At 45.7% G+C, this 15277-nt stretch overlaps 1 protein-coding gene across 2 annotated transcripts in view; it reads left to right on the top strand.

Moving 5' to 3' along the window:
• LOC146350984 (uncharacterized) overlaps window positions 1–15277 on the top strand; it is a 140716-nt gene that overhangs the window by 1982 nt on the left and 123457 nt on the right. For both annotated transcript variants that reach the window (XR_014789463.1, XM_084846120.1), the window contains exon 2: window positions 14868–14990. Coding sequence is in view for 1 of the 2 variants with exons in the window: in XM_084846120.1 (XP_084702246.1) it covers window positions 14868–14990 (123 nt within the window). In the remaining variant the exon portion in view is untranslated. The remainder of the gene's footprint in view (window positions 1–14867; window positions 14991–15277) is intronic.

A 15277-nucleotide genomic window follows, 5' to 3' on the forward strand; every position in this document is an offset into this window, starting at 1 on the left:
CTTATTCATGTTCAGAGCAACCTTCCTCTGCCCTCACTTCACTAGCAGACTGATTTCAAGCGTCTTTACGTCTGCCTTTAAAGGATTAACCTGCGTTGTAAAACAGCCATTTCACCTCCTTGCTTCACAGGCCTCGGTGTTTTGGAAAGTGCATAGAAAAGACCAGCAGTGGGGGAAGGGTGAATTTTTGGGACTTAATACAATCGCTAATATAGACAATGTGAAATGCGATCCACAACGCAGTTAATCTAAAATACATGCCTCGATGAAGCAAACTCCTTAAATCCAAGTACTTCGGCTTAAGTGGGCGGTGGATTGGGCAGTAAAAGATCTTAGATGATCACACTCTTACACTCCTACACGGGGAAGTGAGACACGACTCGCTGATTCCAGTGAAGTTTTACTCTCCATGGGTGCGGATAAGGATGTTACTCTCCCTTATCGGTACGTATGGAATGAAGTTCCACTGACATCCGCGGAAGTTGCAAAGGCAAATACATTGCGGACACAATTCGAAGCGTGCTTCCCCTGGATATGTATTTTTATTTCAATCAATTTTATTTGTTGTGAAAGCAAATACGTTTTTTAAAGTGATCTCGCTGCCAGTTTAGAACCTAGTAGTGCTTTTGTTCCAAGGCGATGGTGGTGAGGGAGGCGGGGGGGTGGGGATCTAGCCCCAGGCAGGGGAGAAGAAAGGAAATTGTAGCCCTCCCCACGTGTGTGTGTGTTTTTAAATGCTTCTGCCAAAGGGGGGAAACAATCACATTATTTAAATAGCGCCAGTCTGGAGATTTCAGCCTGCCTGGTGTACTGTGGAGAGATGAGTTCCTTAAAGTTGCATATATCGATGAAGAAGATAACCCTTGTGACTGAAGGGCTAGTCCGAGTGGAAGTCTGCGCTTGCAAGATCCACCACCAGAAAGGATGGCGCGTATTCCTGCAAAGCCAGCCCCCGAGTCGCGCTCTTTAGTGGGCTTTTCCACGGGGTTCGGTGTAAGGAAGGGGCATCACCTCCCCCAACCAGATCTCAGCTGTTCTGAGTAGAAAAAGCCCTGGTCGTCTCGCTGTCTTTTAACCCAAGAAGGGCGGAAAGCAGAGAGCTCGTCTCCATGTAGGAGCCCCGTGGAATCCCCTCGTCGCACCTCTCGGAAAACCCGCTTCATTGCGGGATCGCGGCCGCTCGAGGTGCGGCTGAAGTGTCTTATTCGGCGATGGGATTTGGGGGCGGGGGGGGGGTTCTGCTGGTGAGTTTGGTCTGGAAGCCCGAGGGGCGTCCCTTCCCGTCTTGGGAAACTCTTGCTGGGCCTTTTCTGTCTGGATAATCACCACAGCCCAGGATCTCTTAGGAACCACTCCTGTCGCGGCGTTCGGGGACGCAAATCGGTCAGCTTTTCTGGATTCTTGGCAGCTTTTCTGGATTCCAGAAAGGCAACTGAAGGCTTTGAAGGGAGGGTGGCTGGAACCTTCGTCCCGACCAAGGGAGAAAAATGGACGAGGCTCCGAAAGCGTGGCTCTTAAAAACTCTCTTTCCAAGGCCCAACCTTTGCCCCGGCATGTGACTTTTTCTTAAACCCATCAATCCTTTCCTAGATTTCTGGATCCTCTCTCCCGCAATACCAGTAATCTAACTCTCCATTGACCACTTCGATTTCTTTTTAAGCCGGGTTCACACGCAGGCACACAAAATAACAGGATGGAATAAATAATCTACGGACGCACGCACAGGCGCCCGTTGCTCTGTGTGGATCTGGATTACGCGCACAGGAAAAGCTGGAGGTTTCAGCCTGGCTGGAACTGGAGGGATAATTAAGGGCTTAAATGCACACACGAACTCCTAAATCTCGGCAAATAGATTTAGGCGTGGTACAAGGCCCCCTTTAAAAGCATCTTTAGCGCCATAAGCGGGAGTGACTCTGGGCCCTTCTGCCGGTACTGCAAGAACAGATCAGACAGTAGCCGAAGCCGTGCCGTGCCTGGGAATAATAAAAGGGGGAGGGTTGCTGATTACGGGAGGAAAAGGGGATGGGGGTGAAAACTGAACACGAGGCTCACGGGCTCCCTGGAAAAGGATAGAGGTCAGGTCAGGCGTCCAGCAACAACAGCACCAAAGACTCTCGGCCTTCTGTGGACAATCCACTTTCTGCAGGCACGCAGGTGGACGACTCGCCCTTCAAGGTGAGAGCAAGTCCCCTCCAGACACGGTGTGTTGCGATAACCCCCAGCCAGCACCTCTGTCCCTCACCACCAATAGGGATAGAGGGACCCAAGAGGCCTGGGATCCTCTCCCGTCCCGATCCCAGGACATCAGACGCCAGCGAACCCTCCTTGATCGGAATGGAGTGGAGGTTTATTTTTTTTCTAGTGAGATGGTTTCGGACACTTAATTCCAGCGCCATCGCTGAGTTCTTCCTCTCTCCCCCCTCCCCCCATTTGAGCTAACCAAGTTACTGGTCCCCTAGATAGAAGTTGTGTTCCCAAAGGCTTTTTCCTCTTCCCCAAGCAGGCCAGGGAGCCGGGCGCTTTAAGAACCGGAGAGATATGGAGGCGGGTAACTGGGCAATTAATGCTGAAGATTAATTTTAATGGAGTCAGAAGTAAAAGTCTAGGCAGCCTATTTGGAACCGGGATGTCATTCCTGTTCTCCATGCCTCTCCACAATATATATTACTTACACACACACACCGGTTTAGAAAGTAAAGGCATCCCCAAGGTCTCCCACCCATTAATTATTCTCCACCCTCCTTTGGTGCAAATTCTGGATGATCTTTTTGGTTAGTCCAGTTTTGCTTGAGCAAGGCCTGTAGGCAAGGACGCAATCCAGAAAGTACTTGAAACGGAGGAGTGGTGGTTTTACACGTCAGACTGCTTCCCATTGAAGTCCGTGTGTCATAAAGTGGCCTAAAAGATGACATGAATGGAACTACAACAGGCTGGCAAAAAGTGACTAGAAATTAAGAATATTTTTTTAAAAGCTTAGTAAACGAAAGCAGACAGATGACCGCCATTTCCTGATGCTTGCGGCTTGCATTCTGTCATTCAAGCCCGGTCCTTAGATTGAAACCGTTGGTTCTATTGGCTCAAATGGATCAAACGGAGTCCGATCCAAATATACCTGATTAAGTGGTTTATGAAACTGGCTCTTCGGCTTTCCTATCCCAAGCATATTTATTCGGAAATAATCCCTGATTTCAATGGAGCTTCCTTCCAAGGAAGTGGGTAGTCAATCGCAGTCCTAGAGTGATTAGGACCTCTTGGGTTTGGTTAATCCAGCATAAAAACACCATGAGACAAACTGCATCAAAATATATACCAAACCTTGGACACGATGAAGGCTTTAAGAAAGGGACGATTCTGATTAATTCACGATCATGCCCACCATTCTCCCCCCCCCCCCGAAAATCAGGACATCAGGTGACCTACCGTGCGTAGTAGAAATCAAAGGACGATGGGATATCGAAGAGTGAAACCACTAACCGTTTAGGAATTTAATTAGCAATTTTGAAACCCTTAATTGGATTGGGATACTATCGAGCAGAATTTGGGGTTCCCTACCCAGTATCTTATGTGTTTAGCAGTAAAACCCTATCCAAGTCTACTCAGAAATAAGTCCCATTGAGTTCACTGAGGCTTACTCCCAAGTAAGTGGTATAGGACTGCAGCCTAAAACTATTTTCCGAATGTGATTTTTAACTTGGCACCACTCGACTAGGAGTGGAACCAAAATGTGGTTCAAATCATTCTGGAAATAGATGCCTCTTCACGAATCATCTCTGTCTAATTTGGTATGGAAATCCTTTATCCACATGATTTTTCAAAGAGTAATGCCTAAATATTAATATATACAAGTTTTAACAGGATGCAGAAAATATCAGTTTTCTGGGGGGAAAACAAATTACTATATTAAGAATAATGTTAAAAATAATATATCTGCCTTCACTCACTGAGATGCTTTTGCCAATTAACTTGGGCTTTAAGCTATTTCCAGAAGGGGTGTCCATTAGGAAATGTTTTATTTTTAAGGGTCTAATGTTCAATAAAAAACACTTTGGGGAAAGTCTTTTCTGATCAATATTTTCATGCTTTGACAAAATCCACGTGCATGCAGCGCCGCTTAGTGGTCGATGTTTGGAAAACTGGAACATAAATCTCTTCAATCGCAGTAGACATGAGACCCCCAAAAAGCAAAAACAGGCTATTGTTTTCTGTATGTATTTTCCTATGGTTTCCTGTGCTTTCACCTCCCAACATGAATACAGTTCTAAACGTGTTATATTTTCCATTTTCGAGATATTCTATCTGATCCTTGATGAAATCTTGACGTCAAAAACTGAGACTCCATACGAAAATTATAACTTTTCTTAACAAGGAGATTTTTTAAAGACACTAGAATCTCATTTGTTCAGATGATATATCTTATAAGTGTGCTGCATGTGTAATACTTGGCTCATAAATAGCAACTGTGACTAATTTCCCCTTATTTCCAGATACATTTGGGTATTTGGGATTAGAGTGTAAAGCGCCAAGAAATAAGAAATGTTGCATCTTTCCTGTGAGAGTTTCCAAAATCCTGCTTGTTTGGAAATCATATATGATATTGCTGTCTTTATTTCCAAATTATGAATATCTAAAATATGAAGAGCTCCATATTTGTTATTTCAGATATTAGGGCTATATTTTCTGTCGCTCCATTTTCCTACATTCAAGAGAGGTTGGTTTTACCTCTGGCTTCTGGTAGTTTTTAAATATCAGTTTCAATATCAGTTTGAGTATGTGAAAAGTTTTCTGCAACTCCAGTAATAACAACAACAACAAGCTCTCTTCTGTGCCTTTACTTAACCTTAAATCTTTTTCTTGAATTTGAAATGACATGAAGCCCCCTAATTTGCAAATCAGTTTTGTTAAAAGTCGATTTTTTCCTAGGCCAATATTTCTAAAGTCGGACTGTCGGTTTCCTCCCCCCCTCCCCTTGCTGGATTTGCAGATTAAATATTTGCATGTCGCCTAAAGTAATAATGATTGACTTTTCCTTCGATATGCACTTGGGACATACCAAATTCCTATTCCAAGAACTCAGTTGCCCCACCAAATTGCTCCACTGGAGAATAAACTAAGGGATTGACCCTGCAATCCTGCGTTTCACTTACATCCCCGAGAAATTCGAAAATCTTGCTTCAGTCCCCAAATCATTTTCCCCGGATGGGTCCTGGAGCCCAGGGAAGAAGCTCTCCAAATGGAATGACTTGTGGCCGGGTCAGGAGTTCGAGCCCGTCCCGCCCTATTGTTCTCTGTTGTTGGTGCCGCCTCCCCACTTTCTCACGCCTCCTGTACAGACACGGAACTTTGAACCCTGATCCACGTGTGAACTGGATTTCAGGACCTTTCTCCAGATGGTTGCTTGCTCCCCTCCTCCCATCGCGCTCTCCGTGGGTCTTCCGTTCAAGTTTCTCTTGTCTCTCATTTTGACTCCCTTCTCGCCTTTGATGGGCCGAAGGATTTTGCGCGTCCCTCCCTCGGCTCGACTTTTCCATTTCCCTTTGTTCTTTCTTTCGCTTTGCGGTGCCGTCCCTCGCAGCCCCGTCGCTTGGGAGGGGCCCCGTTACCTTTGCAGAGAAGCGCACCAGCGCAGCCCCCTCCTCTTCCAGGTTCCTCCAGCAGCCTCTCCTAGAAGCTGCAGCCTGGAGAGGTTCACTTTCCGGGGCAAAACGTGTTTGTTGGAAGCTGGTCCTTAAAGAGCCGGAAGGAATCCCGATAAAGCCAATAGAAAGTGCTACGGACGAGCGGCGATCCTGAGACCTGGAGACTTTGGGTGTTGTACAGTAATAGTGAAGAGTGCCTGTATCACATACTTACACAGCTGCGATTTCTCCCCAGTTAGCGCGCCCGCGCGCATGTAAATATAATAAAATTACTGGGGAGCTCTGCTACTGCGTCTAGCAGAGGGTAGTATCCAATGTTAGTCCTACTTCGACTAGACCGATTGAAAGGAATGGGGCTTGTTACTCATGACTAACTTAAGCCCCATTCATTTCAATGGGTCTAGTCGAAGTAGGACTTAACATGCCATACTACCCGGTGTCTGTACCCTTTTAAGAGTTTCGTTTAGTAAATTGATTGGATCAGGAATTTTGAGTTTTCAAATTAAATTCATGTTTTAAAGTTTCTAGTCCTCGTGATTGAGGATATTTATTCTCTGATTGGTGAATGTACCAGCAGTGAGTGCAGTCCGGGATAAATGGAGTCAGAGAGAGTTATGTTTTGTTCTTCTTCAGTGAAATGTGGCCTGAACCCGATGTCTGCTTAAGAACAACCACAAACTAAAGGAGTGGTGGTAGAATTCCCACCGTTCAAGGATTGTCTTTCACCATGATCTATCCACTCCCACAGTCTCCGAGTCTATACGCTTGGCACTAAATTTTTCCCCTTTCCCTCCAAGTGCCTTTTGAAAGCCCTCGACATTATTCAGAAGGTCCATAGTTAATAATTATTATAATTATTATGCACAGTCTATTATGGCACATAAAATGTAAATGTGAGTAAGGTTTATCTAGTTTATATAACGTATCCTGAGAGCATCTCTCATTCTCCCCCTCTCTCCGCCTTACCCCACCTCCCGCAATCTGTAACATGATGGTAATAATACTGACCTACCATACAGGATTGTTGTAATACCTCCAGAGATCATGGGTATGAAACGCCTTGAACCCCCATGTAAAGCGCTATTATTATCATCCGCATTGGTCAAAAGGATTTCAGGTGAAGTACGTCTCCCACTGAAGTCAATGGCGAAACTTCCATCGATTTCAAAGGGATCGGGACCTAGGTCTTGCTGCCTGAGGTTACCCGAGTTAAGACTACACAGGAGATCTTCTACTTGAAATCATTCGCGACTAGTTTCCAGCAGAAAAGTACCAAACTCCCTCGACACACCAACAACCCAACCTTGCTCATAGAGGCAATGCTCGGCTCATCAGGCATCACATCCACATTCATTCCTTTGGTTGGGCAGGGAGCTGCCCAGGAATAAATATCATATGCTATGCTTATGTAACAGTTATTATATGATCTGATGACTTCCGTAGCGCTGTGATCCCAAATCCTCCGCGATCCCTGTCGCTACTGACCTATAACAGAGAAAGGCCTTACTGGGCCTTTCCGGGTCACGTCTCTGGTCAATTTCCAGGAGGTTTGTTTATTATTTCCCCGTTCCAGAACCTGACAGCCAAGACGAGTTTTGTGTGTTTTGGTTTTGCCCCCTCCTCCTCCTCAATTCCCATCCAGAATGCGGGAAAACTCGGAGCTACTCGATCGGGACGGTCACGTGCGCAAACCACTTAAGCCGGCGACGTAGTCTCAGCTAGCCCCGGCACGGGATCGTCGCCAACGCCTAGACCCGCTGAAGCGATTAGTAGATCGCAACCTCTGTGTCTCCTACTTTTGACGAGCTTCAGGCCTTCCAGGATGAACTTGAGTTTCCCCCCTCCCCCAGCCTTCGTGTTTGTGTGGCCTCTTCTCTTCGCTCCGTTTCCCACCAACTCACCCAGTTTCCAGCAATCGCAGAGGAGACAGACAAACAGAAGGAATGTTCAGCTGAGGAGACGAAACACATTCAAATAATAATAAGTCAACCCCGCTTTTGAAGCAGAGATTCAATATTAGCACGACTCAATATTAAAGTGTCATTTAGGATACTAATTAATACGTATTCCGCTTTAAATCATGCATTTTTTCAAGGGCTTCAAGTGCATAATTTGCTTGCAGTGGCATCTTATAACTAGGAACATAAGGATGCGGAATTGAAATACACACCCTTTGCTGATGTCTCCCCCTCCCTCGCGTGTATTTCCCAAACACTAACACTCCCTGAACCCACGCGAGTGCAAGATCCGTACACAGAACCGGAGCTTGCCCTGGTATATTTCAGGGATCCAGAGACCGCACGGAGTTCGGATAGAATCGACAGGGCCGCTTCTTCCTTTATGAGCAGCCAGAATGTGAGATTTCGACCCATACAGGGTAGCATTACATAGTAGATGAACTTGGAATCGCCTAAGTTCCACGGTCCTGACATTTAACAAGAAGTCTCCGATGGTGAAGTGTGGCTGGGTGAGCTGGTGGATGGAGAACTAGTAACAGAGCTGGCCAAGCCACGAACTACTTTCTTCGGAGCAGCCCCCTGCGTTTTGAATAGGATTTCCAGCGAGAAAATGGCCCATGTGTCTCAAACCAGAAGTGCGAGAGAATACGGGGGCGGGGGAGTTGCCCAAAGAAATACGACTTTAGTATTGTCACCCCAAAATTTACCTGGGGGTGCCTTCTACTCTTGTTTACTTTTCTGGAAGTAAATTCAGTCCAAAACCCTGCTGCTGGCAGCCAATGTGTTCACACCCCTACCCTAAACACATTTAAGCAGAAGTTAAATCCTTTGATTTTCGCTGGGGCGACATCTCGGTGGGTATTCTTTTAAATGTCCAATTTCAGTAGAATTTGCGTCACAAGAACATATACGTTTAGAAACGGGTTTTATGCCACAACCTGTAGCAAGAGGTAACTCTGTATTTGTCATTGCGAGTTAGCCGTGTCGCCACGTTACCTTCCCTTATCGTCTTGACAGCCCATCCTTAATTCGCCAGGTAACGTTTTGAGGAAGAGCAGGAGAAAACAGATTGGGGCGGATCATAAAGATAAGCGGCTGGAGTGTGATAGAATGTGTTGCTTTGGGGCGAATTATTTGAAGGATATCGAAAGTTCGGAGTGGTTGAAGGTGACGCAGGGTTTTGTGGAAGCGTGAAAAGGGCGTTAGTGAAGAAATTAAACCTTTTGATTTGTACCCAGACGTGTGTGTATATTTATAAGGTGGGGGGGGGGGTTGGCATTCCCTAGTCATATTTACTTGGAGAAACTAAGTCCCATGGAGCTACTTCCAAATAAATGCCCTTAGGATCCAGCGCAAGCCTAAATTGCGATGATTTGCTAAAGATTTCTGAATCAGTGTGCTGGCTTGAAAGGGCGTTTATTCCTGTCCGGATTAATTATTTCAGGGATCACTCCCCACTGTCTTCCCTTCCCACTGTGGCATTTAAAAATAACCTGCTGGCTTTAACAGACTTTCATGTACGATCTGCATTTCACTTCTGCAGTGCAATCGTATGCATGCCTACTCAGAAGTAAGTCCTACTGAGGTCAGTGCAATTTACTCTCAGGTAAATGTGCATAGGATTGCAGGCGAAATCTCAAATACAACCCGATTTAAAGCTACGACATTCAGGATCCCTCTCCCTCTGCGCGCGCTTGGGGAAAAATGCCACGAAACTTAATTCCACGTGCGTTTAGGGGCACGCTTCTAGTCCCATGAACTGAATGGTTAACATCAGCTTAAGATGGTCCACTGGACTGTGGTGGATCAAGTTCAGTATGTTTCCCATCGTAGCCTCTTGACAGTGGCGGCTGGTGGCTCCGATGTCAGTGGGGCTGTAAATCAGCCAGAACCAGCCAGAACTCTAAAGCAGCTGTCCCAGTTGCTGAACCCTGTCCCCGAAATGGGTTCAGCACCTTGGGTAGCTCCTTTAGAGTTCGAATTTATTCTGACTGAAACCCAGGGCGGATTCACAGCCCCGCCGACATCGGAGCCACCAGCCGCCACTGCCTCTTGATCACACCTCGGCCGATCTACTTGGTTTTTCTCCGCCAACTAACAGTTGAACTCCTACCTACGCTTACCTAGGAGCAGTGAGAGCGAAATCAATAGGTCTTCGTTTCAGGCTGATGGATTCGGTGGAACCTTCCTAGATCCGCTTTATCATCTTCTCACACATACGCACGCACGCAAAGCGATCGACGGTGACAGTGTTCAGCGTTTGCCTGGAGAATCTGTGCGGGCCGGAGGTGACTGGGTCAGGGGGCACTGAAAGTATACTTGAATGTGAAGACTGCGAGATACAGTCAATAATCTGCGAGTGAGTCAGAGTGTGGAGAGCAATATGTGTCCCAAGCTGTGTGGAGTCAGCGCTTCTTTGCCTGAGAAAGGGTGACTCGTCTGGTGACCACACGCCACAAAACCTTCTGGAGGGCAGTCCAGACAGAGCAGAGGATCCGAGGGCAGCTGCAAAACGTGTCCTGGGTTCGTGTTTTTCCTGCTGATTCGTCCGTGATACGTTGAAGAAGGCTGAGGTTTGCGTTTGCGTGTGCCTGTGCCTGTTTTAACGTCACGCGGGGCAACCGGCTCTGTCGGCTGGATTTCAGGGAACCTTCAGAGAGGGGTGTCATTCTTTTTTTCTGCTTAGGCATTATTTTTGGGAGGCGATATCCCTGTTTCGAGAAGCGATACTCTGAAGTTGCTCTGAAGCTAGTTTCCGGCCGGGCGCTTGGTTTGTTCGACGAGGCGCCTGTGCCCAAAGGCGAGCAATTCGCTCGTAGACAGAACCCGATTAAATTCTCGCTATAATGCCAGAGAAACCAACCGCCCGATACCTACCTCAGTGGGAAAGGACTTGGGGTTTTCTAGGCGATTTGGAACCGCGGCCAGTTCAAATCCCGGTTTCCTTGGTCTGGTTTAAAACTGACTTCTAGTTCTAAGCAAGTTTGTCTTTCGGACAAGCGCGTTTACTCAGAAAAGGAAACGCACCGAAACTCTATCGGATTGCATCCCCAGTAAAAATGCACAGCCTCCAAACACAAATTCTCGGACCTCCTTAGATCCCTCCTTGGAACCAGTATGTTGAGAATCGGGGTGGTCGTCGCTTTAGCTTAATGGGCAAAACATACACAGCCTGCCATAAACACCAAACTTCGAAATAAATAGATTTTGCTTGCGCGTAAGCGTGTATAAAGATTGGGGCGAATGCTTCTGGTTAACTAAGTGCCGCTGTGTATAGGCTAGAAGTTCTCGTCCAACATTGTCCTTGAAAACCCGAATAAACTTTGCCACCAGGTTGCATTCCAGAGACCACAAACAGGAGTGTAACTGATGTGCCAGCACATTTCTTTATTCTGCACACTCATCAACAGGTTGTGTTAGTGTACACAAGAAACACAGGCGTGTGGTTTCAATAGCAGATTTGCCAACTGCTCCAGATTTTGAGCTGCGTGCATGCGTGTGTGTGTGTAAGAGAGAAAGACATGGACATATAGACACTACAAGGCTGCAATCCTATACATGTCTACTCAGAACTTAGCCCCATTGAGTTCGGTAGGACACTCCCTGTATGGCTGTATAGAACTGCAGCCTAAAGTAACTTTTATTTTATTTTGGGGGGGAAATGGGGTGGTTGGTTAGTTTTTTGTAATGGGGTGGGAGAGGGGAGTTGTTGTACCTGTGCTTGTGTGTCTATGCTTGTATCTAAAACGCCTGCCTTAATATTGTAACTTCTTTCTCTTGGCACAGAGATACATATTGTGTTCAGTTCTGCTGGCAAGGGCTGGGAGAAAAGGTGGAATGCTAGGAATTAAGGCACTGCAGACCTTGATTTTTCAGCCTGTTTCCCATAGTAGCCTCTTGATCAGAAAGCAGGTTTTTTTTTAAAAAAAAAAATCAAAAATAAAAAAATAATTTAACATATATTAAAAATAAAATGTTAATAAAAACATTTAAAAGGGGGGGATCTTTCCTGTTCTTTCTGGGCTGCTTTCTGCTGTGTGAGTAAATATAAATGCAGTGATATCAACTGTTCTGTTGTAAAAAGAAAAGATAGCTGAAGGTGAATGACCTAGACATATACTTTTAACTGTCATGATGGAAATACGGTGGTTAATTTTGTAACATCGTGGAAGAGGAGGCTGTTATCCAAAGATACACTGCCACAGTCAACTTGAAGTGATCAAAGTTAACCAAACAGAGAAAGACTCTGGAGTTCGTTGCCCCAACTAGCCACATCAATATAGTGGGATTATAGCTATGAAACTATTGCAAAGGTCATTGCAGCTTGTAGGGAGTTCATTAGCATTCCTCCCTTAGCCTCAACCAAACTGAGTGGATCTAGCCAAAATAAAAAAACTTCATGGCCCTTGTCCATCCAGAGAGAAGAGAATGATCTCACAATTATTAACATGAAATATTGGCTTCACATCAGGCAGGAAAGTGGACAAAAGAGGTGAATAGAAAAAGATGTTCAACTGAGATTTAATTGGTCGGATTTTAATGGCAGGTTGTTCCTATAGAAAAGAAGAAGAAAAACATTGACAGCAAATCCAGGACAGATGGGGTGGAGATGTTCAAATAGGATATTGTGAAGATAGAAACAGTTTGTGATAAAACAGCTTGTTGCACAACATGCAACACCTCAAGGCGAAATCTATGATTTGAGGGGGGATGCTCCATTACAATCAGTGTGGCCCTACTTCCAAGAAAAGTGCTGGGGGGGGGGAGGGATAGAGAGTGAAGTAGGGAGAGAAAAGGTTCAACACTCACATATTTTGCCACCATTCCAAATCTGACCAATAATACACAATTTGAAAACAGGGTGGGGAGGTGGTGGAATGCCATGATATGTGAGGATATGAGATCATATGGCAGCAGGTTTGCGTACACAAATCATACAGACATAAACATAACTTACTATTCCCAGCCCACACCACATCTTACACACATCGCAGAAGTTCAGTCATTATGATCCATCTCTCCAAGGACCTCACTGTTTCAAACAGTTGACAAGGGATCTGGGACATAATTTCTAGCCCACTCATGTTCCAGGCAAAATGAGCAAACTTTAGGCTGTAATTAAGTTGATGGTAATAGGGGGTCAGTAGCACTCAGTAGAATTCTGTCTTTTACTAACTTTGGCTCATGGGAGCTGCTCCACTGAATCCATGGAATTATGAGAGAGCATTTACCTAAGTCATAAGAACATAAGAAGAGCCATGTTCAGTCAGACCAAAGGCCCATCTAGTCCAGCATGCTGTTCACACAGGGGCTGACCAGCTGCCTGTGGAAGCTCACATGAGCAGGACATGAGTATACTAGCACCCTCCAGCTCATGGGCCACAGCAACTGGCATACTGAGGCATACTGCCTCCAACACTGGAATAATACATAGCCATCATGACTAGTAGCCATTGATAGCCTCATCCTCCATGAATTTGTCCAAACCCCTTTTAAAACCATCCAAGTTGGTGCCATCACCACATCTTGCAGTCACGAATCCCATAATTTAACTACACACTGTGTGAAGAAGTCCTTCCTTTCATCTGTTTTGAATCTCCCACCAAGCAACTTCATGGCATGACCCGGGGTTCTAGTATTATACCGCTAAGTCCACCTGGAAAGAAATTGTAGAACATAGGCTACATTTTGCTCTGTAGTCTTGTAACGTCTTAAGAAACCATGTTTTCCTTCATGCCCAGTTTTGGGGGTCCTCATCTTTGCTACACTGCTTCAAGTCACAGCAACTAACTACTGGCGTACATGGAGAAGCTTCATGGGGGCTGCTCTTCTGTTGCCTCCCCTGGAACTTCTTCCTCATGAAGATTCACCAAAGCTCAAGCTTGACTGTCAACAGGGGGAGTGTGACCTTGCTGATTCTCCTTGATCTCTCGGCAGCTTTCAATACCATTGACCGTGGTATCCTTCTGGGGCAATTGTCTGAGTTGGGAGTGGGAGGCACTGCTTTGCAGTGGTTTAACTCCTACGTGGATGGTTGGTTCCAGAAGGTGGTACTTGGGAGATATTGCTCAGCCCTGTGGACTCTCCAGTATGGAGTTCGTAGGGGTCAGTTTTGTCCCCCGTGTTATTCAACATCTATGTGAAACCACTGAGTGTGGTCATCTGGAGTTTTGGAGTGCTCTGTCATCAGTATACTGATGGCACACAGCTCTATTTCTCCTTTTCATCTTCTTCAGGTGAGGCTGTGGATGTGCTAAATTGGTGCCTGGCTGCAACAATGGGCAGGATGAGGGCTAATAAACTGAAACTTAATCCAGACAGACTGAGATGCTGTTACTGGGTGGTTCTGCTGACCAGATGGAGGGTGCTCAACCTGTTCTGGATGGGGTTGCACTCCCCCTGAAGGAGCAGGTTCATAGCTTGGGGGTCCTCCTGGAATCATCTTTGTCATTTCAGGCTCAAGCTCAGGTGGCCTCAGTGGCACAGAGTGCCTTCTAGCAACTTTGGTTGGTGGCCCAGCTATGCCCCTATCTGGACAGAGATAGCCTGGCTTCAGTTGTTTATGCTCTGGTAACCTACAAGTTAGAGTACTGCAATGCACTCTATGTGAGGCTGCCTTTGAAGATGGTCCGGAAGCTGCGGCTTGTGCAAAATGTGGCAGCCAGACTGATAAAGGGGACCAGAAGGTCTGAACATACAAGACCGATTCTGGCTCCTTGCACTGGCTGCCTATATGCTTCCGAGCCCAATTCAAAGTGCTGGTTTTGACCTATAAAGCCTTACATGTCTCAAGACCACAGAACGCCTCTCCCTGCATGAACTGTCCTGTACACTATGCTCTGCATCTAAGACCCTCCTCCAGGAGCTTCCTCCAAGGGAGGCTTGGAGGGCGGCAACAAGGGAGAGGGCCTTTTCGGTGGTGGCTCCTCATTTATGGAACAATCTCCTCGACAAGGCCCACCTGGTGCCAATATTGTCATCTTTTTGGTCTCAGGTTAAAACTGCCCTCTTCTCTCAGGCATTTGATAGCATATGAGTTTCTTGATTGTCTCTGGCTGATTGTTTTAAATTGTTTTAGATATATGTTGTTGTTGTGTGTGTTATGTGTTTTATGTCATTATATGAATGGTTTTATATTTTATATAATGTATTTTAATGGTTTTTAATTTTTGTCAACAGCCCAGAGAACTGTGGCTATGGGGTGGTATAGAAATATAATAAGTGAAATGAAATGAAAGTAAGGTTCCAAGACCTCTTTTTGTTTGTATTTCAGGGCTGAAGCAAAGTCAACAGAAAATTGTAATGAAGATGGCATTGGTTACAGATTTGATATTCAAAATCTACTTTGTCTGCATCTTTTATCACTCCCATTGCTACTGACTGGACAACTGCAAAGGTGGGTTATAAATGATAGGAAGACAGAAGCCTACACATTATTTTGTTGCCATCAAGCACACAGGCCTTTGAAATGGGTTGTACCCAATGTTAGTTCTACTTAGAGTAGAGCCATTGAAAGGAATGGGACTTAAGTTAGACTAACATGTGAACTGCCCAGAGAGCTTCGGCTATTGGGCGGTATAGAAATGTAATAAATAAATAAATTATATCCCCCCCGCCCCCGCCTCGGATACACATGAGATGAGGAAATGGGGAAATGGTTTGTCTCTATGGGACTCTTCATAA

The sequence above is a fragment of the Heloderma suspectum genome, chromosome 3, assembly GCF_057233095.1.
Source record: "Heloderma suspectum isolate Gila_16-S chromosome 3, 16-S_ref, whole genome shotgun sequence".
Lineage (NCBI taxonomy): Eukaryota > Metazoa > Chordata > Lepidosauria > Squamata > Helodermatidae > Heloderma > Heloderma suspectum.